Raw genomic sequence first — 26,068 nt, forward strand, 5'->3', positions numbered from 1 at the left:
ACAGTCGTGCACGATAAAGGGAATAGGGTGCCATTGGGGATGCAGCCGGTGTCACAGTCTAAAATGTATTAACCTGCTGTTGCACTGATACTGTAAACGAGTGTAAGGAGGATTTCTACATCTGGGGGTTCGGGGTGGTCAGCCACTGCTTCAGCCCTCAGAGTCCCAGCACACAGTGAAGTGGTTATGTGCGGCAGTGACCATGTGTGTGTGCTACACGTGTGTTCAGCTGGCAGGACTGTGTGCGTGATAAACACACGTTCAACGAGTTTCCATGGGATCACAACAAGTCTTAAACATGTTCAATGGAACATGTTCTCTGTGAGAAGTTGGCAGAGATGAGGGCAGAGTGAGATCATGCAGTGGCACAGGGTATAAACTGTTCCAGGAAGAGCGAGACTGAGGATCGATGCATGATTAAATCATAATAAGATACACCTTACTGCACTAGGCACTCACACACACGCGCACACACACACACACACGCACACACACACACACACACACACACACACACACACACACACACACACACACACACACACACACACACACACACACACACACACACACACACACACACACACACACACACACACACACACACACACACACACACACACACACACACACACACACACACACACACACACACACACACACCAAGGGAAACAAACATTTCATCAAACCGCCAAACTGTTTAATAAGTAATTAAGGATATTAAACATGTATTACATAATAAGACATAATAAGACTTGACGGATGTATTTCTTTTCTGAAGTACAGCGAGCCGTCACAGGGGCTCCATGCTATTGGTTGATGATGGTCAAACCAAACGCTCCTGCACCACCAAGACCAAAGAGCAGTCCAACAAAAAGCCAAGCAGTCAAATCAAATGAATCAAACCCAACCCACACAACAACCCGGGGGAGCGAAGAACAGAGAGGTTCTTCGTGGTGTGGAGAATGTGAGAAGGTTTGGAAGGGGTCGGCATTGGGGTGTTGGGGGGATGCAAATGGTGTGTGTGAGTGTGTTTACTCACCGGCGATGGATATGTACACACAGAGAGAAGAGACAGAAACACAAAGATAAAACTGCATCTTCAGCCAGACAGACCAACAGACTTCAAGCGAAATGAGCTGCCATAATGCTGTCTGAAATGAGCTGCCATAAAGCTGTCTGAAATTAGCTGCTATAAAGCTGTCTGAAATTAGCTGCTATAAAGCTGTCTGAAATTAGCTGCTATAAAGCTGTCTGAAATTAGCTGCTATAAAGCTGTCTGAAATTAGCTGCTATAAAGCTGTCTGAAATGACATGTCCAGCTGTTGATTTAGATCTTTGCTTCAACCCATGGGTTGCTCAGAGTACACACACCTAGTTTATGTCACTCATTGCTCAGAGTATACACACCTGGTTTATGTCACTCATTGCTCAGTACACACACCTGGTTTATGTCACTCATTGCTCAGAGTGTACACACCTGGTTTATGTCACTTATTGCTCAGAGTGCAAACACCTGGTTTCCCCAAAAACAGCAGACATTCAGGCTCCAGAGGACCAAATTGAATGTTTTAGTGAGAGGACAATGCACCTGTGTGTGTGTGTGTGTGCAAGCGTGCGTGCGTGTGTGTGATTATAAAGCAGCAGGCTAATCCGTGAGACTGGACTGAACATTAACTACATCTGAGCATCAATGTATCTGTCTAGATCTCAGGCATTGAAGCAGGACAGGCAGCCGATGGCAGAGTGGAACTACAGCCCAGACAGAGATAATCGCCAATAGAATGATAGAAGAAAGAAATCTTTAAGAGAGTATATAGAGAGTGAGGCCAGTTCTGAAAACATTACATCCATTGAATGGCTCACAAAGACTCTCTGTGGTACATGTCAGCTGGCTAAACACCACGTATTACTACAAATCACCTTCCCTGAGACCTGTAGATTTTTTACTCAAACAAGCACAATGTCATGTCGAATGTAGAATGACTTTGGGGCTCCGATTCGACTATAGTTCCATTCTTTTTTTTTTGATGACATCCTACTAGTTAATTTTAGGCATGGGAGATGTCAGGGCAGGGGTGTGGGGTTAGACATCGTACACCCACCATGTTACAGTGCATCCTGCCCGTGAGAGAGATCTGAAAGTGCAACAAATGACTCTCACACTCAGTCTCACACTAGAAACTCAGAGACACTCACACAGTAGTAGAACATAGAGACACAGGAAGTGACTAATATTATACGACAGTTATGTTGGGGGAAAATCTCTGGTAGGAAATATATTTAGAAAATCTATTTTTTGGTGTTTGCAAACACAAAAGAGATTTTGTGACGTACCTCTTTCTGAATTCCAATGACATAGAATGTTTTCCCCTCAAACTTCAGTTTGTTGACATCAGCCCTAGAATAGTAAACGATGGCAATTATGAGACTTAAGAATCACACCACCACTGTTCTGGTAGTGAAGAGGTCATAGGTTAGAGGTTATTGGTGAGAAGTGAAGGATTACCATTTGAGCAGGTGGATTCTCTTGTTTCCCTGGAACACCACAAACCCAGTGGCTGTAAATCCCAGGAAGGCTGTGGATCCTGTGAAGTCCTGCAGACACACACAACAAAGCTCTGTGAAGGTAGAAGTTACCCATGTATACCAATCAGGCATGCACAGACAGCTGCCGAGGAGGTGTTCTCAATGTTTATCACTGCAGAAGGCTGAAAATGACTCGTCTTGACTACACGTCATTCCAATGCAAGCCTCACTGTCATGTATCGGCTTCCGAAAACAAATCCCTCATTCGTGTATGAGTTGTCTGAACGGTTGGTTGCTCATGTCAAGAGCTTTGTGATTTATATCTCTAAATGAAAAGCACTCTACAATTTATATTATTATTATTATTATTAACCACAGATCTAGTATCAGATAAGCTCGCCCCAATCCTATCCTTATCAATTACGGGGATTAAATAATATCTGACTCTGGACCAGAGGTTGGTGGAATCGTCTACCTGCCTCTTATCAGATCACAGGCTGAGAGGCAGCAGAACTTGGGATTCTGGGATACAGGAAGACTGTCAGCAAGTGAAGCATTGTCGCCATGGCAATGGCTACTCTACAAAAATGGTTCCCATAGACTTCTACAATCCAAATGTATGTAAAACGTACAGATAATTCAAATCCATGGGAACGTATGATAGATAATCCTCTTGATAACATATGAACCAAAGCATATTTCATACAGTAGATTCTGCCAAGAGTATACTACTGTAACTACTGTATCACCACACGCAAACTCCCTATGCAGCACAGTAAACATGTAGTCTGCTCACATCAAACATTCAAACCAAATTGATTTCAATTTCTCTGCCAATCGTTGTTGATTTCACACTCCATCCTTTTTCGTTCTGATTGGATGGTTTGTCTATCTGTTGAACTCGGTCTCCTTCTGCTTGGACAGTGTGTTTCTTAATGAGTGGAACATGACAGCTGTGATGGAAACTGTTCCTCTGCTCCCCTCTCTTCCTCTCTGGCTGCAGTAAATGGATGGTGATACACTGTCTCAGGCTTAAGCCACAGCTGAAGTTCATTCCTGAATTAAAAGGTTTTATGACAGAGACAGAACAGATAAGCGAATCCTCAAACAAAATAAATTAAATATCTCCTTTAATCAGCTTAGAGTGCTTTGATACCCTGGCTGTCAGAGTTTCCCATTCACACAGTGAGTCACTATGGCTGCGTTTACACAGGCAGCACAATTCTGATATTTTTTCCACTTTCCATTTCTGATCTTTTGACCAATCACATCAGATCTTTTCATATCAGATTTTTTTTGGGAGACTGATCTGATTGATCAAAAGACCAATTTGTGAAAAAAAGATCAGAATTTGTCAGCCTGTGTAAACTCAGCCAGAGAGGATGAGAGGGAAGCAGAGGAACACAAGTCTCGATCACAGCCGTCATGTTACACTCATTAAGAAACACACTGTCCAATCACAAGGAGACTGAGTTCAACAGATAGACAAAACATCCAATCTGAAAGAAAAAGGAAGGCGTGTGAAATCAACAACGATTGGCAGAGAAATTTAAATCAAATTGGTTTGAATGTTTGATGTGAGCGGACTACATGTCAATGTGGACTGACAACTCAATACAAGCTGTTTAATCAATCGTACAATCATTGATTGTAAGTCACAGTTGCTACACTGGAATAAAGGACATGGAAAATAAAGGTGAGAGTTCGAGGGAGAAGTGGTGTGCTGTACTTTGCAGGGGTGAGGGTCCACTCCGTATGTCTCCAGGTTGTGTGCCCTCTGGAGGAGATGAAGCTCGGCCACAGCAGAACACTGCCCCCTGTGGGACAGGAGAACAGTTAGTAGCAAACCTGCAGGCTGGTTGAACACCATGGGTGTAACAGACATGGGGCACAGTTATTACCCCAATAGAAACCACTTTGTGTTTGAGGTGAGTGCTCCATAAACACAAATCATGTCTGTCAGTGCTAAAGTAATGTCTGAGAAATATAACTATAATGTAGAAGGATATTCTAATGCTAGCTTTCCATTTCTCTTGTTGTCTCAGTGTTAGCCCATCTCTAGATTACCAGAGATGTTGCTCAGCAGCTTGTATTTGGAGTAATGAGTCTTTGTTTATGTTCATTAGTTGAAGTGGTGCTTGGCAAAGCACCTAGGTGACGCATGCTGCTTCCCTGCTGTTGGCTCTAAATCAACCTGCCTGAGTCTCAGTTTATATTATAACGCCTGTAAACACAACTCTGGTCCCAGCCAACCCTCTGGTCCCAGCCAGCCCTCTGGTCCCAGCCAGCCCTCTGGTCCCAGCCAGCCCTCTGGTCCCAGCCAGCCCTCTGGTCCCAGCCAACCCTCTGGTCCCAGCCAGCCCTCTGGTCCCAGCCAGCCCTCTGGTCCCAGCCAGCCCTCTGGTCCCAGCCAGCCCTCTGGTCCCAGCCAACCCTCTGGTCCCAACCAGCCCTCCCCAGCCAACCCTCTGGTCCCAGCCAGCCCTCTGGTCCCAGCCAGCCCTCTGGTCCCAGCCAGCCCTCTGGTCCCAGCCAGCCACATTACATCATCTGGGACAGGGTCTTGGGATCAGCAGTGGCTTTATGTATGTGTATGTGTGAGTGTATGTATCTGCATGTGTCTGTATATGTTTCTGTACATGTGTCTGTATGTGTCTGTATGTGTTTCTGTACATGTGTCTGTATGTGTTTCTGTATGTGTTTCTGCATGTGTCTGTATGTGTTTCTGTACATGTGTCTGCATGTGTCTGTATGTGTTTCTGTACATGTGTCTGTATGTGTTTCTGTACATGTGTCTGTATGTGTTTCTGTACATGTGTCTGTGTCTGTATGTGTTTCTGTACATGTGTCTGCATGTGTCTGTATGTGTTTCTGTACATGTGTCTGCATGTGTCTGTATGTGTTTCTGTACATGTGTCTGTATGTGTTTCTGTACATGTGTCTGTATGTGTCTGTATGTGTTTCTGTACATGTGTCTGTATGTGTTTCTGTACATGTGTCTGTATGTGTTTCTGTACATGTGTCTGCATGTGTCTGTATGTGTTTCTGTACATGTGTCTGCATGTGTCTGTATGTGTTTCTGTGTGTGTCTGTATGTGTCTGCATGTGTCTGTGTGTGTCTGTATGTGTCTGTGTGTGTCTGTATGTGTCTGCGTGTGTCTGCGTGTGTCCGTGAGTGTCTGTGTGTGTCTGTGTGTGTCTGTGTCTGTCTGTGTGTGTCTGTGTGTGTCTGCGTGTGTCTGTATGTGTCTGCATGTGTCTGTGTGTGTCTGTATGTGTCTGCGTGTGTCTGTGTGTGTCCGTGAGTGTCTGTGTGTGTCTGTGTGTGTCTGCATGTGTCTGTGTGTGTCTGTATGTGTCTGCATGTGTCTGCGTGTGTCTGCGTGTGTCTGTATGTGTCTGAGTGTCTGTGTGTCTGTGTGTGTCTGTATGTGTCTGTGTGTGTCTGTATGTGTCTGCATGTGTCTGTGTGTGTCTGCGTGTGTCTGTAGTGTCTGTGTGTGTCTGTGTGTGTCTGTATGTGTCTGTGTGTGTCTGTATGTGTCTGCATGTGTCTGCGTGAGTGTCTGCGTGTGTCTGTATGTGTCTGTATGTGTCTGTGTGTGTCTGCATGTGTCTGTGTGTGTCTGTGTGTGTCTGTATGTGTCTGTGTGTGTCTGTGTGTGTCTGCATGTGTCTGTGTGTGTCTGCGTGTGTCTGTATGTGTCTGCATGTCAGAGATATGGTTAGATCAGCTGCTGGAGCCGATGACGTGTTTTACAGTTTCGCTTCAGTGGTGTTTGCACTATTTATGATGTGCTGGCAAAGGATGATAAAATGCAGGTGTAGCGAAAAATTCAGAAGGTTGTAAAACCATCTGGGACCCTATTTCTGTTTAATAGCAGCTGAGAAGAAGAATAGAGGAAGTCAGTAAAATCTGAGTAAATTTCTGCTGATGTCATGATTCCAACTTAGTGTTTACAGTGGATGCTGTTGTATTCAGGTGTCAAGGTGTTTCAGTGTTGTAGTTGTTAGACACGGTATTTGTTAGACTACAAATCCCACAATACCTCAGCTCGTTCTTGTGAATATCGATGATCTTCCTCTCCAGTTTAAGCGACTGCTTGGGGAACAGTTTGAAGTCTTGGATGTAGTCTGGTGGGTGTTCGTCTTGGTCATAGTCCCCTAGTTCAGCTGGGAAGGGTTATGACATGGTTAGCAGAGGGTTATGAAGAGGTTAGCAGTGGTTATGAAATGGTTATCAGAGGATTATGAAACGGTTGGCAGAGGGTTATGAAATGGTTAGCAGAGGGTTATGAAGCGGTTAGCAGTGGTTATGAAATGGTTAGCAGAGGGTTATGAAACGGTTAGCAGTGGTTATGAAATGGTTAGCAGAGGGTTATGAAACGGTTATCAGAGGGTTATGAAACCGTTCGCAGAGTGTTATAAAACTGTTAGCAGTGCAATGTACCTGTAGCTTTATTACAGGCTTATCCTGCAGCTAACACACATCACTTTACTAACAGCCTAACAACGTATACATGGGGACTCGTTCTCATTAAACAGCAGTACTGATAATGACCAGCAGGAGGCCCTGTGCTTTAACTAAGTCAGTTAGTCTGTTTCCCAAATGGCACCCTATACCCTACATAGTGCACTACTTTTGACTGGCTGGGCTCCCTAGAGAGGAGAATATGATGAAGTGAGCTGAGGTAGCTATGGATGCGTCCCAAATGGTACCCTGTTCCCTATTTAGTGCACTACTTTTCGCCAGGGTGTCATTTGGGACGCAGTCATAGCTACCTCAGCTCACTTCATCATATTCTCCTCTCTAGGGAGCCCAGCCAGTCAAAAGAGTAGGGGCTAAGATATACTGTATGTTGTAACAGACATGGGGATTAGTTAGTGATATGACATAGTTCAATCCTTTTGGAACCCACATCAAACACTACCAGCCTGAGCCTCTCACTGTGCTGTTAATTGGCACCATGGAGTTGTTCAGGGATGGTTGGATGTGTGTCAGCTTAAGTGTTGAGGTCTATTACTCTGGGCTGCTGTCAGGTTGTATTACTCTGGGCTGCTGTCAGGTTATATTACTCTGGGCTGCTGTCAGGTTATATTACTCTGGGCTGCTGTCAGGTTGTATTAGTCTGGGCTGCTGTCAGGTTGTATTAGTCTGGGCTGCTGTCAGGTTGTATTAGTCTGGGCTGCTGTCAGGTTGTATTAGTCTGGGCTGCTGTCAGGTTGTATTAGTCTGGGCTGCTGTCAGGTTGTATTAGTCTGGGCTGCTGTCAGGTTGTATTAGTCTGGGCTGCTGTCAGGTTGTATTACTCTGGGCTGCTGTCAGGTTGTATTACTCTGGGCTGCTGTCAGGTTGTATTACTCTGGGCTGCTGTCAGGTTATATTACTCTGGGCTGCTGTCAGGTTATATTACTCTGGGCTGCTGTCAGGTTATATTACTCTGGGCTGCTGTCAGGTTGTATTAGTCTGGGCTGCTGTCAGGTTAGGTTGTATTACTCTGGGCTATTACTCTGGGCTGCTGTCAGGTTGTATTAGTCTGGGCTGCTGTCAGGTTGTATTAGTCTGGGCTGCTGTCAGGTTGTATTAGTCTGGGCTGCTGTCAGGTTATATTACTCTGGGCTGCTGTCAGGTTATATTACTCTGGGCTGCTGTCAGGTTGTATTAGTCTGGGCTGCTGTCAGGTTGTATTACTCTGGGCTGCTGTCAGGTTGTATTAGTCTGGGCTGCTGTCAGGTTGTATTAGTCTGGGCTGCTGTCAGGTTATATTACTCTGGGCTGCTGTCAGGTTATTATCTGGGCTGCTGTCAGGTTGTATTAGTCTGGGCTGCTGTCAGGTTATATTAGGTTATATCTGGGCTGCTGTCAGGTTATATTACTCTGGGCTGCTGTCAGGTTGTATTACTCTGGGCTGCTGTCAGGTTGTATTAGTCTGGGCTGCTGTCAGGTTGTATTAGTCTGGGCTGCTGTCAGGTTGTATTACTCTGGGCTGCTGTCAGGTTGTATTACTCTGGGCTGCTGTCAGGTTGTATTACTCTGGGCTGCTGTCAGGTTGTATTAGTCTGGGCTGCTGTCAGGTTGTATTAGTCTGGGCTGCTGTCAGGTTATATTACTCTGGGCTGCTGTCAGGTTGTATTAGTCTGGGCTGCTGTCAGGTTGTATTACTCTGGGCTGCTGTCAGGTTGTATTACTCTGGGCTGCTGTCAGGTTGTATTACTCTGGGCTGCTGTCAGGTTGTATTAGTCTGGGCTGCTGGGCTGCTGTCAGGTTGTATTACTCTGGGCTGCTGTCAGGTTGTATTAGTCTGGGCTGCTGTCAGGTTGTATTAGTCTGGGCTGCTGTCAGGTTGTATTACTCTGGGCTGCTGTCAGGTTGTATTAGTCTGGGCTGCTGTCAGGTTGTATTAGTCTGGGCTGCTGTCAGGTTGTATTAGTCTGGGCTGCTGTCAGGTTGTATTAGTCTGGGCTGCTGTCAGGTTGTATTAGTCTGGGCTGCTGTCAGGTTGTATTAGTCTGGGCTGCTGTCAGGTTGTATTAGTCTGGGCTGCTGTCAGGTTGTATTAGTCTGGGCTGCTGTCAGGTTGTATTAGTCTGGGCTGCTGTCAGGTTGTATTAGTCTGGGCTGCTGTCAGGTTGTATTAGTCTGGGCTGCTGTCAGGTTGTATTAGTCTGGGCTGCTGTCAGGTTGTATTAGTCTGGGCTGCTGTCAGGTTGTATTAGTCTGGGCTGCTGTCAGGTTGTATTAGTCTGGGCTGCTGTCAGGTTGTATTACTCTGGGCTGCTGTCAGGTTGTATTAGTCTGGGCTGCTCAGGTTGTATTAGTCTGGGCTGCTGTCAGGTTGTATTAGTCTGGGCTGCTGTCAGGTTGTATTACTCTGGGCTGCTGTCAGGTTGTATTACTCTGGGCTGCTGTCAGGTTGTATTACTCTGGGCTGCTGTCAGGTTGTATTAGTCTGGGCTGCTGTCAGGTTGTATTACTCTGGGCTGCTGTCAGGTTGTATTACTCTGGGCTGCTGTCAGGTTGTATTACTCTGGGCTGCTGTCAGGTTGTATTACTCTGGGCTGCTGTCAGGTTGTATTAGTCTGGGCTGGGTTGTATTAGTCTGCTGTCAGGTTGTATTAGTCTGGGCTGCTGTCAGGTTGTATTAGTCTGGGCTGCTGTCAGGTTGTATTACTCTGGGCTGCTGTCAGGTTGTATTAGTCTGGGCTGCTGTCAGGTTATATTACTCTGGGCTGCTGTCAGGTTGTATTAGGGCTCTGGGCTGGGCTGTCAGGTTGTATTACTCTGGGCTGCTGTCAGGTTGTATTACTCTGGGCTGCTGTCAGGTTGTATTACTCTGGGCTGCTGTCAGGTTGTATTAGTCTGGGCTGCTGTCAGGTTGTATTACTCTGGGCTGCTGTCAGGTTGTATTAGTCTGGGCTGCTGTCAGGTTGTATTAGTCTGGGCTGCTGTCAGGTTGTATTAGTCTGGGCTGCTGTCAGGTTGTATTACTCTGGGCTGCTGTCAGGTTGTATCTGGGCTGCTGTCAGGTTGTATTAGTGGGCTGCTGTCAGGTTGTATTAGTCTGGGCTGCTGTCAGGTTGTATTACTCTGGGCTGCTGTCAGGTTGTATTAGGTCTGGGCTGCTGTCAGGTTGTATTACTCTGGGCTGCTGTCAGGTTGTATTACTCTGGGCTGCTGTCAGGTTGTATTAGTCTGGGCTGCTGTCAGGTTGTATTAGTCTGGGCTGCTGTCAGGTTGTATTAGTCTGGGCTGCTGTCAGGTTGTATTAGTCTGGGCTGCTGTCAGGTTGTATTAGTCTGGGCTGCTGTCAGGTTGTATTAGTCTGGGCTGCTGTCAGGTTGTTGTATTAGTCTGGGCTGCTGTCAGGTTGTATTAGTCTGGGCTGCTGTCAGGTTGTATTAGTCTGGGCTGCTGTCAGGTTGTATTAGTCTGGGCTGCTGTCAGGTTGTATTAGTCTGGGCTGCTGTCAGGTTGTATTACTCTGGGCTGCTGTCAGGTTGTATTACTCTGGGCTGCTGTCAGGTTGTATTAGTCTGGGCTGCTGTCAGGTTATATTAGTCTGGGCTGCTGTCAGGTTGTATTACTCTGGGCTGCTGTCAGGTTATATTACTCTGGGCTGCTGTCAGGTTGTATTAGTCTGGGCTGCTGTCAGGTTGTATTAGTCTGGGCTGCTGTCAGGTTGTATTACTCTGGGCTGCTGTCAGGTTATATTACTCTGGGCTGCTGTCAGGTTATATTACTCTGGGCTGCTGTCAGGTTGTATTAGTCTGGGCTGCTGTCAGGTTGTATTAGTCTGGGCTGCTGTCAGGTTGTATTAGTCTGGGCTGCTGTCAGGTTGTATTAGTCTGGGCTGCTGTCAGGTTGTATTAGTCTGGGCTGCTGTCAGGTTGTATTAGTCTGGGCTGCTGTCAGGTTGTATTACTCTGGGCTGCTGTCAGGTTATATTACTCTGGGCTGCTGTCAGGTTGTATTAGTCTGGGCTGCTGTCAGGTTGTATTAGTCTGGGCTGCTGTCAGGTTGTATTACTCTGGGCTGCTGTCAGGTTATATTACTCTGGGCTGCTGTCAGGTTGTATTAGTCTGGGCTGCTGTCAGGTTGTATTACTCTGGGCTGCTGTCAGGTTGTATTAGTCTGGGCTGCTGTCAGGTTGTATTAGTCTGGGCTGCTGTCAGGTTGTATTACTCTGGGCTGCTGTCAGGTTGTATTACTCTGGGCTGCTGTCAGGTTGTATTACTCTGGGCTGCTGTCAGGTTGTATTACTCTGGGCTGCTGTCAGGTTGTATTAGTCTGGGCTGCTGTCAGGTTGTATTACTCTGGGCTGCTGTCAGGTTGTATTACTCTGGGCTGCTGTCAGGTTGTATTACTCTGGGCTGCTGTCAGGTTGTATTACTCTGGGCTGCTGTCAGGTTATATTACTCTGGGCTGCTGTCAGGTTGTATTACTCTGGGCTGCTGTCAGGTTGTATTACTCTGGGCTGCTGTCAGGTTGTATTAGTCTGGGCTGCTGTCAGGTTGTATTAGTCTGGGCTGCTGTCAGGTTGTATTAGTCTGGGCTGCTGTCAGGTTGTATTAGTCTGGGCTGCTGTCAGGTTGTATTAGTCTGGGCTGCTGTCAGGTTGTATTAGTCTGGGCTGCTGTCAGGTTGTATTACTCTGGGCTGCTGTCAGGTTGTATTAGTCTGGGCTGCTGTCAGGTTGTATTAGTCTGGGCTGCTGTCAGGTTGTATTACTCTGGGCTGCTGTCAGGTTGTATTAGTCTGGGCTGCTGTCAGGTTGTATTACTCTGGGCTGCTGTCAGGTTATATTACTCAGGTTGCATTTCTTCCCTCAAGTTTTATTGCTCTGCTGCCGGAAGCGTTTGAGTAGGGATGAGAGATCTCAGCTTGGAGAGTAGGCCGGGTTTCAGATCGTTTGTGAAGGTACTCGTATTAATGAGCCAGGTATCACAGCGGATCTATTGTTCATTCCTGTGCATGTAAATGAGAGTTTTGATGTCACAGCGGGGCTCACCCTGTATAATACAGGCCCCCAGGTAGGCTGCGTCAGCGAAGGGGCACAAGAGACGCCCGTGGTAGACGTCCCTCTTCAGCTGCAGATAGAGTAGATACCTGCACAGAGACGCATACAGGGGTCAACCACAGATACCGTGCTTATAGACACATGGTTACTCAAGATACACTGTAGCCTGCCTTGCTGAATGCATAAAGTGCCTTCGGAAAGTGTTCAGACCCCATACCTTTATCCATATTTTGTTACATTACAGCCTTATTCTAAAATTAATTAAAGTACTTTTTCCCCCTCATCAATCTACACACATTATATACCCCAATCTGATTTTTTTTTGCACATTTATAAAAAATAAGAAATAAAATAAAGAAGTATTTACATAAGTATTCAGACCCTTTACTATGAGACTCAAAATTGAGCTCAGGTGCATCCTGCTTCCATTGATCATCCTTGAGATGTTTCTACAACTTGATTGGAGTCTACCTGTGGTAAATTCAATTGAATGGATGATTTGGAAAGGCACATACCTGTCTATATAAGGTCCCACAGTTAACAGTACATGTCAGAGCAAAAACCAAGCCATGAGACAGGATTGTGTCGAGGCACAGATCTGAGGAAGGGTACCAAAAAATGTCTGCAGCATTGAAGGTAACCCCAAGAACACAGTGGCATCCATCATTCTTATATGGAAGAAATTTGGAACCACCAAGACTCTTTCTGTATCTGGCCGCCCAGCAAAACTGACCAATCGGGGGAGAAGGGCTTCCGAGTTCCTCTGTGGAGATGGGAGAACCTTCGAGAAGGACAACCATCTCTGCAGCAATCCAACAATCAGGTCTTTATGGTAGAGTGGCCAGACAGAAGCCACTCCTCAGTAAAAGGCACATGACAGCCCGCTTGGAGTTTGCCAAAAGGCACCTAAGCGGAACACTGTATGCTAGAAAACACCCGGTTTGTTATTTTTGATTAAAACTGATAAACAAAATTCTCTGGTCTGTTGAAACAAAGATTGAACTCTTTGGCCTGAATGCCAAAAGTCACATCTGGAGGAAAATTGGCACCAACCCTGCAGTGAAGCATGGTGGTGGTAACATCATGCTGTGGGGATGTTTTTCAGCAGCAGGGACTGGGAGACAAGTCATGGTGTCACGCCCTGGTCGAAGTATTTTGTGTTTATCTTTATGTATCGGGTAAGGCCAGGGTGTGGCATGGGGTTTTTGTATTGTGGTGTGTTTTGTCTTGGGGTTTTGGTGTTGGTATTGGAATTGTAGCTTAGTGGGGTATCTAGCAAAGTCTATGGCTGTCTGGAGTGGTTCTCAATCAGAGGCAGGTGTTTATCGTTGTCTCTGATTGGGAACCATATTTAGGCAGCCGTATTCTTTGGTTGTGTTGTGGGTGATTGTCCTTAGTGTCATTGTTCCTGTCGCTGTGTTAGTTGACAAGTATAGGCTGTTTCGGTTTTCGTTACGTTTATTGTTTTGTAGTGTTTGTGTTAATTTGTGTTTACGTTTGTTGATTAAACATGGATCGCAATCTACACGCTGCGTTTTGGTCCGACTCTCCTTCACACCTAGAAAACCGTTACACATGGAAAGATGAACGGAGCAAAGTACAGAGAGATCCTTGATGAAAACCTGCTCCATAGCGCTCAGGACCTCAGACTGGGGCAAAGGTTCACCTTCCAACAGGAAAATGACGCTAAGCACACAGCAAAGACAATGTAGGAGTGGCTTCGTGACACTTCTCTGAATCTCCTTGAGTGGCCCAACCATAGCCCAGACATGAACCTGATCAAACATCTCTGGAGAGACCTGAAAATAGCTGTGCAGCGAAGCTCCCCATCCAACCTGACAGTGTTTGAGAGGATCTGCAGAGAAGAATGGGAGAAACTCCCTAAATACAGGTGTACCAAGCTTGTAGCGTCATACCCAAGAAGAACTGAGGCTGTAATCACTTCTAAAATTGCTTCAACAGTACCGAGTAAAAGGTCTGAATACTTATGTAAATGTAATATTTCAGTTTTTTATTTTAATAGATTTGCTCAAATTTCTAAAACCCATTTTATTCTTTGTCATTATGGGGTATTGTGTGTAGATTGATGAGGGAAAAAACTATGTAATCCATTTTAGAATAAGGCTGTAAAGTAACAAAATGTGGAAAAAGTCAAGGGGTACTGTCAAACTAATGATCAAACTTCATCAACATAATTGTCACACTTTACATGACATGAATGGTCTTCAACACAAGTGTAATTTATAAACAACATTGTGTGGTGGTAGAACCATGTCATGATCCATAAAGACAGTATCCACATCCACTAAAAGCATTTTAAAAACCAATGTGCCATTGCCATTAATTATACCACTCCGAGATCGGTTGCTATGGGAATCACCCCTACCAGAGATGGGTTACCATGGCGACCTCTACCACAGTTACAATGGACACGGCTTCAACAGTTATTACTTGTGCAAATGTGTCCCCTGTTACTGGAGAGAAGACGAAAAACCATAGACATCTGTACCATAGAAACCACGGAGAGTGTCATTGTCCAGAAAACTTCCAGAGGCAACAGGCAACCTACACAATCACGTCAGAAACAAACACGCGGGCACGCACACAAAGAACACTGATTCAACCTGTACTAATACACACACACAGACGGCACATACTCGCCCACAGATGCAGGGACTAAACCCGAGCACAGCCGATTAAAGGAAAAACACGAACAACTCAATGGAACTAAAAAGCCCGACTGCGTCTGAATGGGTTTATTTATAGAGGCTGTCTGGTATAATTAGAGCTACCGACAGATCAATAACATCTACCCATATTAACAAGGAAATATTCCTCTTTCCAATAATAGACTATCACTATGTCCTCAGCTCTCTCTAAAACAAACTTTAAAAATCTGTGTGGACATTCTCTTTAACATAACATCCATTCAAGTGTAGTATGTCTGTAACACACTCCATATCTCCTCTTCTCACAAGACTCTGTTACTCTTTTCTCTGTGATGTAACTATCTCTAACTATTGTCCTCTGGCTCTCTTTCTATGACTTGTCGTGTGGTTGAATGTGTGAAGTCAACCATGCACTCAGATTACTATGGGGACAGCACATTGATCCACAACAACAACACAGCCACTGTTGCAACCAGAAACACTACACAGACTAGTAGAACGCATACAATCCAATATAGAATCTTCTATGAAATGCATGTGCAGTACTGCATTTTTTTTGTACTGTATTACATTACTGTATTTCATATGTAATAGCCTGGAATATATTTACTGCACTGATACTCAGTCAGACACATTTCCAAGCGGCTCTGAGACCATGCAGACCATAGAATGGTGAATTCTAGGGTGATGTAGACCTGCATAGCACCCTGTGATGTGTACTACATCATGTTAGACACCAAGAGAGTTTAGACTCAGAGGCCTCTGTGTGTGCTCCAGTGACCAGCGCCATGCGTCACTAATGGCCATGCTCTAATGCTGCTGTTTGGGGTTGGAGAGCCCTACTTCTGCCCCTAGAGGTCCCATCTCCACCCCCCCCAACCCCTAGACTCTCAAACTCTTGTTCCACGGCACTTTACGTCTGGAGCTAATGGTGCTCTTACCTCCATGTCAAATAGCACTTTACACAACAGCCAGAGATGAAAAACACTAAGAAGGAGCATCTGAAGGGAGGGATATAGAGATGCTTCACATCTCAGATGGAGAGCATGAGGCATGCTGGGACAACAGGTTCATAATGATCACAGTAATCACTGAAAATGCGTGAGAGTGTGTAATCACAAAGCCCCTCTCTCTCTCTCTCTCTCTCTCTCACTCTCACCTTCACCTTTGGACAATCTCAACAGATCACAAAAACACTGAGCAGTTCCTGAGACTTGTCTGTGCTGTCTGCAATACACAACTGCTGAGGGTCTCGAGCGAGACATGACAGGTTGAAAGCAAAGATGGTTGAAAGCAAAGATGGGTAGAAAGCATTTTTAACATGTTACAATTCAATTTGTATTACAATAAAATGTGTTAGTGTATAATATTTGTATTTCCAATATGTTTTTAACATGTACATTTCCGGCAGGGCTGGGAGAGAGCAGCAGTTATCCCAGCATCGCCTGCCAAATTGTCCATGAAATAGAACCAGAAAAGGCCATCACCAAATACCCTCCTGTCTGCTCACTTAGACAGCCTCAGATAATGTTAGGAACAAGTCATACTGTAGGGAATGAATGACAAGTGTTCTCTAGCCAATCAGCATCAAGGTCACACTACCTGGTGAGCTCCTCTTTGATCTTCATTGGCTCGTGAGGGTAGAATTTGACCCGGAAGCACATTGTGTAGGGCTGCTGAGCTGTTAAAAACAAACACAAAAAAAGAGCGTGAGAAAAGAGATGAAAGAGGGAAGAAGAGAGGAGAGAAGAGGGAGAGAGAGAAAATAGAGAGAGAAAGAGAGAGAAGATAGACAGAGTGAGACTATTTTTGATCATTCATTTGTTAATGATCATGACTGCAATTATTCATACTCACAGAGGAGGTATTTAACTGCTAGCGATGAGCAGGACTCTTTCATGGGCACTCACACACGCACGCACACTCACACACACACACACTCACACACTAATGAGTAAAAGATGAACCAGTGTGCTTTTCTAACTATATTTTCTCATGGGCTCCTGAGTTCTTCTGCAAACAGATAGAATGCGAGTTGGATAAATGTAGATAAACTTCAATTTGTTCGCAAGGCTCTTATATAGGATACTGACCTCAACATCAAAACCTTCAATCCAAATCAAAATTCCAGACCTAAAACCTTGATTTCGCACAAAATTTCCTGACTGGACTATTACTACCAAAGACTATCGTGGAAAAACTTCTAACAAACCAACACCTGCAGAAGAAACACAGAGGAACCTGGAAATACCATCCAACACAAATCAAATCAAATTGTATTTGAACAAGGAAATGATCTCAACAGAAAAAAATGTCATCATGTGTGCTCTATATCCCCCCAGTAGAATCCTCATACTTTAAACGATGACAGCTTCTCCATCCTAGAGGTGGAGATCAACCCTTTCCAGGCTCAGGGACATGTACTAGTCTGAGGCGACCTAAATGCCAGAATTGGACAAGAACCTGACACCCTCAGCACACAGGGGGCCAAACACCTACCTGGAGGTGACAACATTCCCTCCCCCATACGCCCCCCCTGACACAACTACGACAACATAAAACATAGAAATGGGTCACATTCACAACTCCTGCAGCTCTGTCGCACGCTGAGTATGTCCATAGTCAATGGTAGGTTTCAAGGGGACTCCTACGGTAGGTACACCTACAGTTCATCTCTTGGCAGTAGTACTGTAGACTACTTTATCACTGACCTCAACCCAGAGTCTCTTAGAGTGTTCACAGTCAGTCCACTGACACACAAATCAGATCACAGCAAAATCACAGTCTACTTGAACAGAGCTATGATCAGTCATGAGGCATCAAAGCCAAAGGAACTGAATAATATTAAGAAATGCTACAGATGGAAGGAAAGTAGTGAGGAAATCTAGGCAACAACAAATTCAATTCAATTTAAATAAACGCCCTTTTCCTTCGGAACTTGTTTCTCCTGCGCCTGACTCCACACCCACGTCTCTTTGGGGAGATCTGACACCAATAACTACCGTGGGATATGCGTGTCAACAGCAACCTTGGGGAAATCCTCTGCATTATCATTAACAGCAGACTCATACATTTCCTCAGCAAAAACAATGTACTGAGCAAAAGTCAAATTGGCTTTTTACCAAATTATCTTACGACACACCACGTATTCACCCTGCACACCCAGTTGACAAACAAACCAAAACAAAGACAAAGTTTTCTTGTGCTTTGTTGATTTAAAAAAAGCTCTCTACTTAATTTGGAATGAGGGTCTGCTATACAAATGGATGGAAAGTGATGTTGGGGGTAAAACATATGATATTATAATATCCATGTACACAAACACCAAATGTGTGTTTAAAAGAGGCAAAAAACACAAACATTTATTTTCACAGGGCCGGGGGGTGAGACAGGGATGCAGCTTAAGCCCCACACTCTTCAACATACATATCAACGAATTGGCGAGGGCACCAGAACAGTCTGCAGTACCCGGCCTCACCCTATTAGAATCTGAAGTCAAAATGTCTACTGTTTGCAGATGATCTGGTGCTTCAGTACTCAACCAATGAGGGCCTACAGCAGCAGCTAGATATTCTGCACAGATTCTGTCAGACCTGGGTCCTGACAGTTAAATCTCAGTAAGACAAAAATAGTGGTGTTCCATTAAAGGTCCAGTTGCCAGGACCACAAAAACAAATTCCATCTAGACATCGTTGACCTAGAGCACACTAAAACTATACATACTTCGGCCTAAACATCAGCGCCACAGGTAACTTCCAGATGTGAACGATCTGAGAGACAAGGCAAGAAGGGAATTCTATGCCATCAAAAGGAACATAAAATTTGACATACCAATTAGGATCTGGCAAAAAATACTTGAATCAGTTATAGAACCCATTGCCCTTTCTGGTTGTGAGGTCTGGGGTCCGCTCACCAACCAAGAATTCACAAAATGGAACAAACACCAAATTGAGACTGCATGCAGAATTCTGCAAAAAATATCCTCTGTGTACAATGTAAAACACCAAATCATGCATGCAGAGCAGAATTAGGCCGATACCCGCTAATGATCAAAATTCAGAAAAGAGACATTAAATTCTACAACTACCTAAAAGGAAGCTATTCCCAAACCTTCCATAACAAAGCCATCATCTACAGAGAAATGAACCTGGAGAAGAGCCCCCTAAGCAAGCTGGTCCTGGGGCTCTGTTCACAAACACAAACACACCCCACAGAGTCGCAGGACAGCAACAGAATTCGAACCGACCAAATCATGAGAAAACAAAAAGATAATTACTTGACACATCGGAAAGAATCAACAAAAAAAACAGAGCAAACTAGAATGCTATTTGGCTCTAAACAGAGAGTACACAATGGCGGAATTTTATTTATTTGGATTTATTTCACCTTTTTTTAACCAGGTAGGCTAGTTGAGAACAAGTTCTCATTTGTAACTGCGACCTGGCCAAGATAAAGCAAAGCAGTTTGACACATACAACAGAGTTACACATGGAGTAAAACAAACATACAGTCAATAATACAGTAGAAAAATCTATATACAGTGAGTGCAAATGAGGTAGGATAAGAGAGGTAAAGACAATAAATAGGTCATGGTGGCAAAGTAATTACAATATAGCAATTAAACACTGGAATGGTAGGAAGTGCAGAAGATGAATGTGCAAGTTGAGATACTGTGGTGCAAAGGAGCAAGATAAATAAATACAGCATGGGGATGAGGTAGTTGGATGGGCTATTTTCAGATGAGTTATGTACAGGTGCAGTGATCTGTGAGCTGCTCTGACAGCTGGTGCTTAAAGCTAGTGAGGGAGATATGAGTCTCCAGCTTCAGAGATTTTTGAAGTTCGTTCCAGTCATTGGCAGCAGAGAACTGGAAGGAGAGGTGGTCAAAGGAAGAATTGGCTTTGGGAGTGACCAGAGAGATGTACCTGCTGGAGCGCGTGCTACGTGTGGGTGCTGCTATGGTGACCAGGGAGCTGAGATAAGGCAGGGTTTTACCTAGCAAAGACTTGTAGATGATCTGGAGCCAGTGGGTTTGGCAACGATTATGAAGCGAGGGCCAGCCAACGAGATCTTACAGGTCACAGTGGTGGGTAGTATATGGGGCTTTGGTGACAAAAATGGATGGCACTGTGATAGACTGCATCCAATTTGTTGAGTAGAGTGTTGCAGGCTATTTTGTAAATGACATCGCCGAAGTCGAGGATCGGTAGGATGGTCGGTTTTACGAGGGTATGCTTGAAGGATGCTTTGTTGCGAAATAGGAAGCCGATTCTAGACTTAATTTTGGATTGGAAATGTGTTTAATGTGAGTCTGCAAGGAGAGTTTACAGTCTAACCAGACACCTAGGTATTTGTAGTTGTCCACATATTCTAAGTCAGAACCGTCCAGAGTAGTGATGCTAGTCGGACGGGCAGGTGTAGGCAGCGATCGTTTGAAGAGCATGCATTTAGTTTTACTTGCATTTAAGAGCAGTTGGAGGCCACGGAAGGAGAGTTGGAATACTTGACCACTGTGACTGACCCAAACTTAAGGAAATCTTTGACTATGTACAGACTCAGTGAGCATAAACTTTGCACTGAGAAAGGCTGCGGAAGGCCGACCTGGCTCTCAAGAGAAGACAGGCTATGTGCACACTGCCAACAAAATGAGGTGATAACTGAGCTGCACTTCCTAACCTCCTGCCAAATGTATGACTATATTAGAGACACATATTTACCTCAGATTACACAGACCCACAAAGAATTTGAAAACAAATCAAATTTTGGTAAACTCCCATATCTATTGAGTGAAATACCACAGTGCGCCATCACAGCAGCAATATTTGTGACCTGTTGCCACAAGAAAAGGGCAACTAGTGAAGAACAAACACCATTGTAAATACAACCTATATTTATGTTGATTTATTTTTCATTTTGCACTTAACTATTTGCATATCATTACAACACTGTATATAGACATAATATGACATTTGAAATGACTTTATCCTTTTGGAACTTTTGTGATTGTAATGTTTACTGTTCATTTTTTATTGTTTGTTTATTATCTATTTCACTTGCTTTGGCAATGTAAACATGTTCCCATGCCAATAAAGCCCTTCAATTGAAATTGAATTGAGAGAGCATTTAGAGTGAAAAATGACCCTGGAGGACACAAGTATTTGTTTGCTTTGAACTTGAAGTCCTATAAAGTGATGTTTCATAATTCTAGCCCAAAGAGGACAGCGAAGAAGACATACATGATGGAGGGGTTTCGTCCCAACTTGTACCACTATTCCCTATACTGTATAGTACACTACTTTTGACCAGAGCCCTATGCGTCCACTATATGTGGAAATAGGGTGCCATTTGGGACCCACACCATGATTGATAGATTGAAAAACAGGAGGAAGTCATCACTGAGTGCCAGTGCTGGCTGAGCTGACTGAAGTTCCCGTATATACCAGCTAAATTCTCAGTGGCATTATCTGGAGAAACAGACAGAAGATAAATAATAATAAACACAAAGATCCTAAATAACCTAAACTGCTTATTCCTGAGTCTTGAGGAACAGAGTGATATTTAACAACATTTCCAGAGGACCCTACTGCAAAACACACACATAAGTAGGCACGCACACACACACACACACACGTACACACACACGTACACACACACACACCTAATGTGTGAAGGAAACTCGCCAGAGGGATATGGGAAGTGTCAGTTCCGCTCAGACATATCAAGAGCCCACCCTCCATCCTTTTGTCTCATCCTCTCAATCACTCCCACATTCTGTCTATACTGTACACTTCCCTTACAAGTTCTCTGTCTATCTTCAACTCCATACATATCTCATCTCTCCCTCATCTTCTTTTCTCATCCAATCTGATCTCTCTTTTTGCCACCATCTCCCTCTCCATCTGCCCCCGTGCTCCCTCTTTCTCCATCTGCCCCCGTACTCCCTCTTTCTCCATCTGCCCCCGTACTCCCTCTTTCTCCATCTGCCCCCGTACTCCCTCTCTCTCCATCCGTACTCCCTCTTTCTCTATCTGCCTTTTTCTCTCTTCCTCTCCCTCCCTTTCTCTTCTATTGCACATGTTCAAGAGCTGAGCGCATGAGTAATAGTTTCTTGATTAATTTATGCTCTGGGAGAAAGAGAGAAAGAGAGAGAGAGATATTGAGAGAGAGAGAGATATTGAGAGAGAGAGATATTGAGAGAAAGCGAGAGAGAGATATTGAGAGAGAGCGAGAGAGATATTGAGAGAGAGAGACAGAGATATGTGAACGATCTGAGAGACAAGGCAAGAAGGGCATTCTATGCCATCAAAAGGAACATAAAATTCAACATACCAATTAGGATCTGGCTAAAAATACTTGAGTCAGTCATAGAGCCCATTGCCCTTTATGGTTGTGAGGTTTGGGGTCTGCTCACCAACCAAGATTTCACAAAATGGAACAAACACCAAATTGAGACTCTGCATGCAGAATTCTGCAAAAATATCCTCAGTGTACAACGTAGAACACCAAATATTGCATGCAGAGCAGAATTAGGCCGATACCCGCTAATAATCAAAATTCAGAAAAGAAACGTTAAATTCTACAACCACCTAAAAGGAAGCGATTCCCAAACCTTCCATAACAAAGCCATCACCTACAGAGAGATGAACCTGGAGAAGAGACCCCTAAGCAAGCTGGTCCTGGGGCTCTGTTCCCAAACACAAACAGACCCCACAGAGCCCCAGGACAGCAGCACAATTAGACCCAAGCAAATCTTGAGAAAACCAAAAGATAATTACTTGACACATTGGAAATAATTAACAAAAAAACAGAGCAAACTAGAATGCTATTTGGCCTTAAACAGAGAGTACACCGTGGCAGAATATCTTGACCACTGTGACTGACCCAAACTTAAGGAAAGCTTTGACTATGTACAGACTCAGTAAGCATAGCCTTGCTATTGAGAAAGGCCGCCGTAGGCAGACATGGCTCTCAAGAGAAGACAGACTATGTGCACACTGCCCACAAAATGAGGTGGAAACTGAGCTGCACTTCCTAACTTCCTGCCCAATGTATGACCATATTAGAGACACATATTTCCCTCAGATTACACAGATCAACAAGGAATTCGAAAACAAACCCAATTTGGATAAACTCCCATATCTACTGGGTGAAATTCCACAGTGCGCCATCACAGCAGCAAGATTTGTGACCTGTTGCCACAAGAAAAGGGCAACCAGTGAAGAACAAACACCATTGTAAATACAACCCATATTTATGCTTATTTATTTTCCCCTTGTGTACTTTAACCATTTGTACATTGTTACAACACTGTATATATATATATAATATGACATTTGTAATGTCTTTATTGTTTTGAAACTTCTGTATGTGTAATGTTTACTGTTAATTTTTATTGTTTATTTCACTTTTGTATATTATCTACATCACTTGCTTTGGCAATGTTAACACATGTTTACCATGCCAATAAAGCCCCTTGAGAGAGAGAGAGTTTTGACATACCATGACATACCATGTCATGCTTCTCAGTCAAGTTGACACTGGTCTACTACTATTGCTTTAATATATTGTTGTTAATGGTAATCCCATGTCCACTACTACTATTATTATTGCTGTTGGGCCCACCATTTATTTATATGTAAAAATATATTCTCTGCCCCCAACGCTCTAGGCGACCAGTTTTGATAGCCTTTAGCCGCACCCTCATACTACTCCTTCTCTGTTCTGCGGGTGATGTGGAGGTAAACCCAGGCCCTGCATGTCCCCAGGCACCCTCATTTGTTGACTTCTGTGATCGAAAAAGCCTTGGTTTCATGCATGTCAACATCAGAAGCCTCCTCCTTAAGTTTGTTTTACTCACTGCTTTAGCACACTCTGCTAACACTGATGTCCTTGCCGTGTCTGAATCCTGGCTCAAGAAGGCCACCAAAAACTCAGAGATTTCCATACCCAACTATAACATCTTCCGTCAAGATAGAACTGCCAAAGGGGGAGGAGTTGCAGTCTACTGCAGAGATAGCCTGCAAAGTAATGTCATACTTTCCAGGTCCATACCCAAACAGTTCGAACTACTAATTCTGAAAATTACTCTCTCCAGAAATAAGTCTCTCACTGTTGCCGCCTGCTACCGACCCCCCTCAGCTCCCAGCTGTGCCCTGGACACCATTTGTGAATTGATTGCCCCCCATTTATCTTCAGAGTTTGTTCTGTTAGGTGACCTAAACTGGGATATGCTTAACACCCCGGCAGTCCTACAATCAAAGCTAGATGCCCTCAATCTCACACAAATCATCAAGGAACCCACCAGGTACAACCCTAACTCTGTAAGCAAGGGCACCCTCATAGACGTCATCCTGACCAACTGGCCCTCCAAATACACCTCCGCTGTCTTCAACCAGGATCTCAGCGACCACTGCCTCATTGCCTGTATCCGCTACGGTGCCGCAGTCAAAAGACCACCCCTCATCACTGTCAAACGTTCCCTAAAACACTTCTGTGAGCAGGCCTTTCTAATCGACCTGGCCCGGGTATCCTGGAAGGACATTGACCTCATCCCGTCAGTTGAGGATGCCTGGTCATTGTTTAAGAGTAACTTCCTCACCATTTTAGATAAGCATGCTCCATTCAAAAAATGCAGAACTAAGAACAGATACAGCCCTTGGTTCACTCCAGACCTGACTGCCCTCGACCAGCACAAAAACATCATGTGGCGGACTGCAATAGCATCGAACAGTCCCCGCGATATGCAACTGTTCAGGGAAGTCAGGAACCAATACACGCAGTCAGTCAGGAAAGCTAAGGCCAGCTTCTTCAGGCAGAAGTTTGCATCCTGTAGCTCCAACTCCAAAAATTTCTGGGACACTGTGAAGTCCATGGAGAACAAGAGCACGTCCTCCCAGCTGCCCACTGCACTGAGGCTAGGGAACACGGTCACCACCGACAAATCCATGATTATCGAAAACTTCAACAAGCATTTCTCAACGGCTGGCCATGCCTTCCGCCTGGCCACTCCTACCTCGGCCAACAACTCCGGCCCCCCCGCAGCTCCTCGCCCAAGCCTCTCCAGGTTCTCCTTTACCCAAATCCAGATAACAGATGTTCTGAAAGAGCTGCAAAACCTGGACCCGTATAAATCAGCTGGGCTTGACAATCTGGACCCTCTATTTCTGAAACTATCCGCCGCCATTGTCGCAACCCCTATTACCAGCCTGTTCAACCTCTCTTTCATATCGTCTGAGATCCCCAAGGATTGGAAAGCTGCTGCAGTCATCCCCCTCTTCAAAGGGGGAGACACCCTGGACCCAAACTGTTACAGACCTATATCCATTCTGCCCTGCCTATCTAAGGTCTTCGAAAGCCAAGTCAACAAACAGGTCACTGACCATCTCGAATCCCACCGTACCTTTTCCGCTATGCAATCTGGTTTCCGAGCCGGTCACGGGTGCACCTCAGCCACACTCAAGGTACTAAACGACATCATAACCGCCATCGATAAAAGAAAGTACTGTGCAGCCGTCTTCATTGACCTTGCCAAGGCTTTCGACTCTGTCAATCACCAGATTCTTATCGGCAGACTCAGTAGCCTCGGTTTTTCGGATGACTGCCTTGCCTGGTTCACCAATTACTTTGCAGACAGAGTTCAGTGTGTCAAATCGGAGGGCATGCTGTCCGGTCCTCTGGCAGTCTCTATGGGGGTGCCACAGGGTTCAATTCTCGGGCCGACTCTTTTCTCTGTATATATCAATGATGTTGCTCTTGCTGCGGGCGATTCCCTGATCCACCTCTACGCAGACGACACCATTCTATATACTTTCGGCCCGTCATTGGACACTGTGCTATCTAACCTCCAAACGAGCTTCAATGCCATACAACACTCCTTCCGTGGCCTCCAACTGTTCTTAAACGCTAGTAAAACCAAATGCATGCTTTTCAACTGATCACTGCCTGCACCCGCATGCCCGACTTGCATCACCACACTGGATGGTTCCGACCTTGAATATGTGGACACCTATAAGTACCTAGGTGTCTGGCTAGACTGCAAACTCTCCTTCCAGACCCATATCAAACATCTCCAATCGAAAATCAAATCAAGAGTCGGCTTTCTATTCCGCAACAAAGCCTCCTTCACTCACGCCGCCAAGCTTACCCTAGTAAAACTGACTATCCTACCGATCCTCGATTTCGGCGATGTCATCTACAAAATCGCTTCCAACACTCTACTCAGCAAACTGGATGCAGTTTATCACAGTGCCATCCGTTTTGTCACTAAAGCATCTTATACTACCCACCACTGCGACTTGTATGCTCTAGTCGGCTGGCCCTCGCTACATATTCGTCGCCAGACCCACTGGCTCC

At 44.8% G+C, this 26,068-nt stretch overlaps 1 protein-coding gene across 1 annotated transcript in view; it reads right to left on the bottom strand.

The window, feature by feature from the left end:
* Window positions 1-2,271: 2,271 nt before the first annotated feature.
* Window positions 2,272-26,068, bottom strand: part of LOC124026105 (FERM domain-containing protein 3-like) — a 53,056-nt gene continuing 29,259 nt past the window's right edge. Inside the window, exons 4-9 of the mRNA XM_046339277.1 lie at window positions 16,319-16,397; window positions 12,039-12,136; window positions 6,579-6,702; window positions 4,259-4,346; window positions 2,510-2,598; window positions 2,272-2,401 (exon numbers count right to left, since the gene is read on the bottom strand). Coding sequence (XP_046195233.1) covers window positions 2,293-2,401; window positions 2,510-2,598; window positions 4,259-4,346; window positions 6,579-6,702; window positions 12,039-12,136; window positions 16,319-16,397 — 587 coding nt within the window. The 3' untranslated portion in view covers window positions 2,272-2,292. The remainder of the gene's footprint in view (window positions 2,402-2,509; window positions 2,599-4,258; window positions 4,347-6,578; window positions 6,703-12,038; window positions 12,137-16,318; window positions 16,398-26,068) is intronic.

Source organism: Oncorhynchus gorbuscha, unplaced genomic scaffold (assembly GCF_021184085.1).
Source record: "Oncorhynchus gorbuscha isolate QuinsamMale2020 ecotype Even-year unplaced genomic scaffold, OgorEven_v1.0 Un_scaffold_2593, whole genome shotgun sequence".
In the NCBI taxonomy this organism is placed as follows: Eukaryota; Metazoa; Chordata; class Actinopteri; order Salmoniformes; family Salmonidae; genus Oncorhynchus; species Oncorhynchus gorbuscha.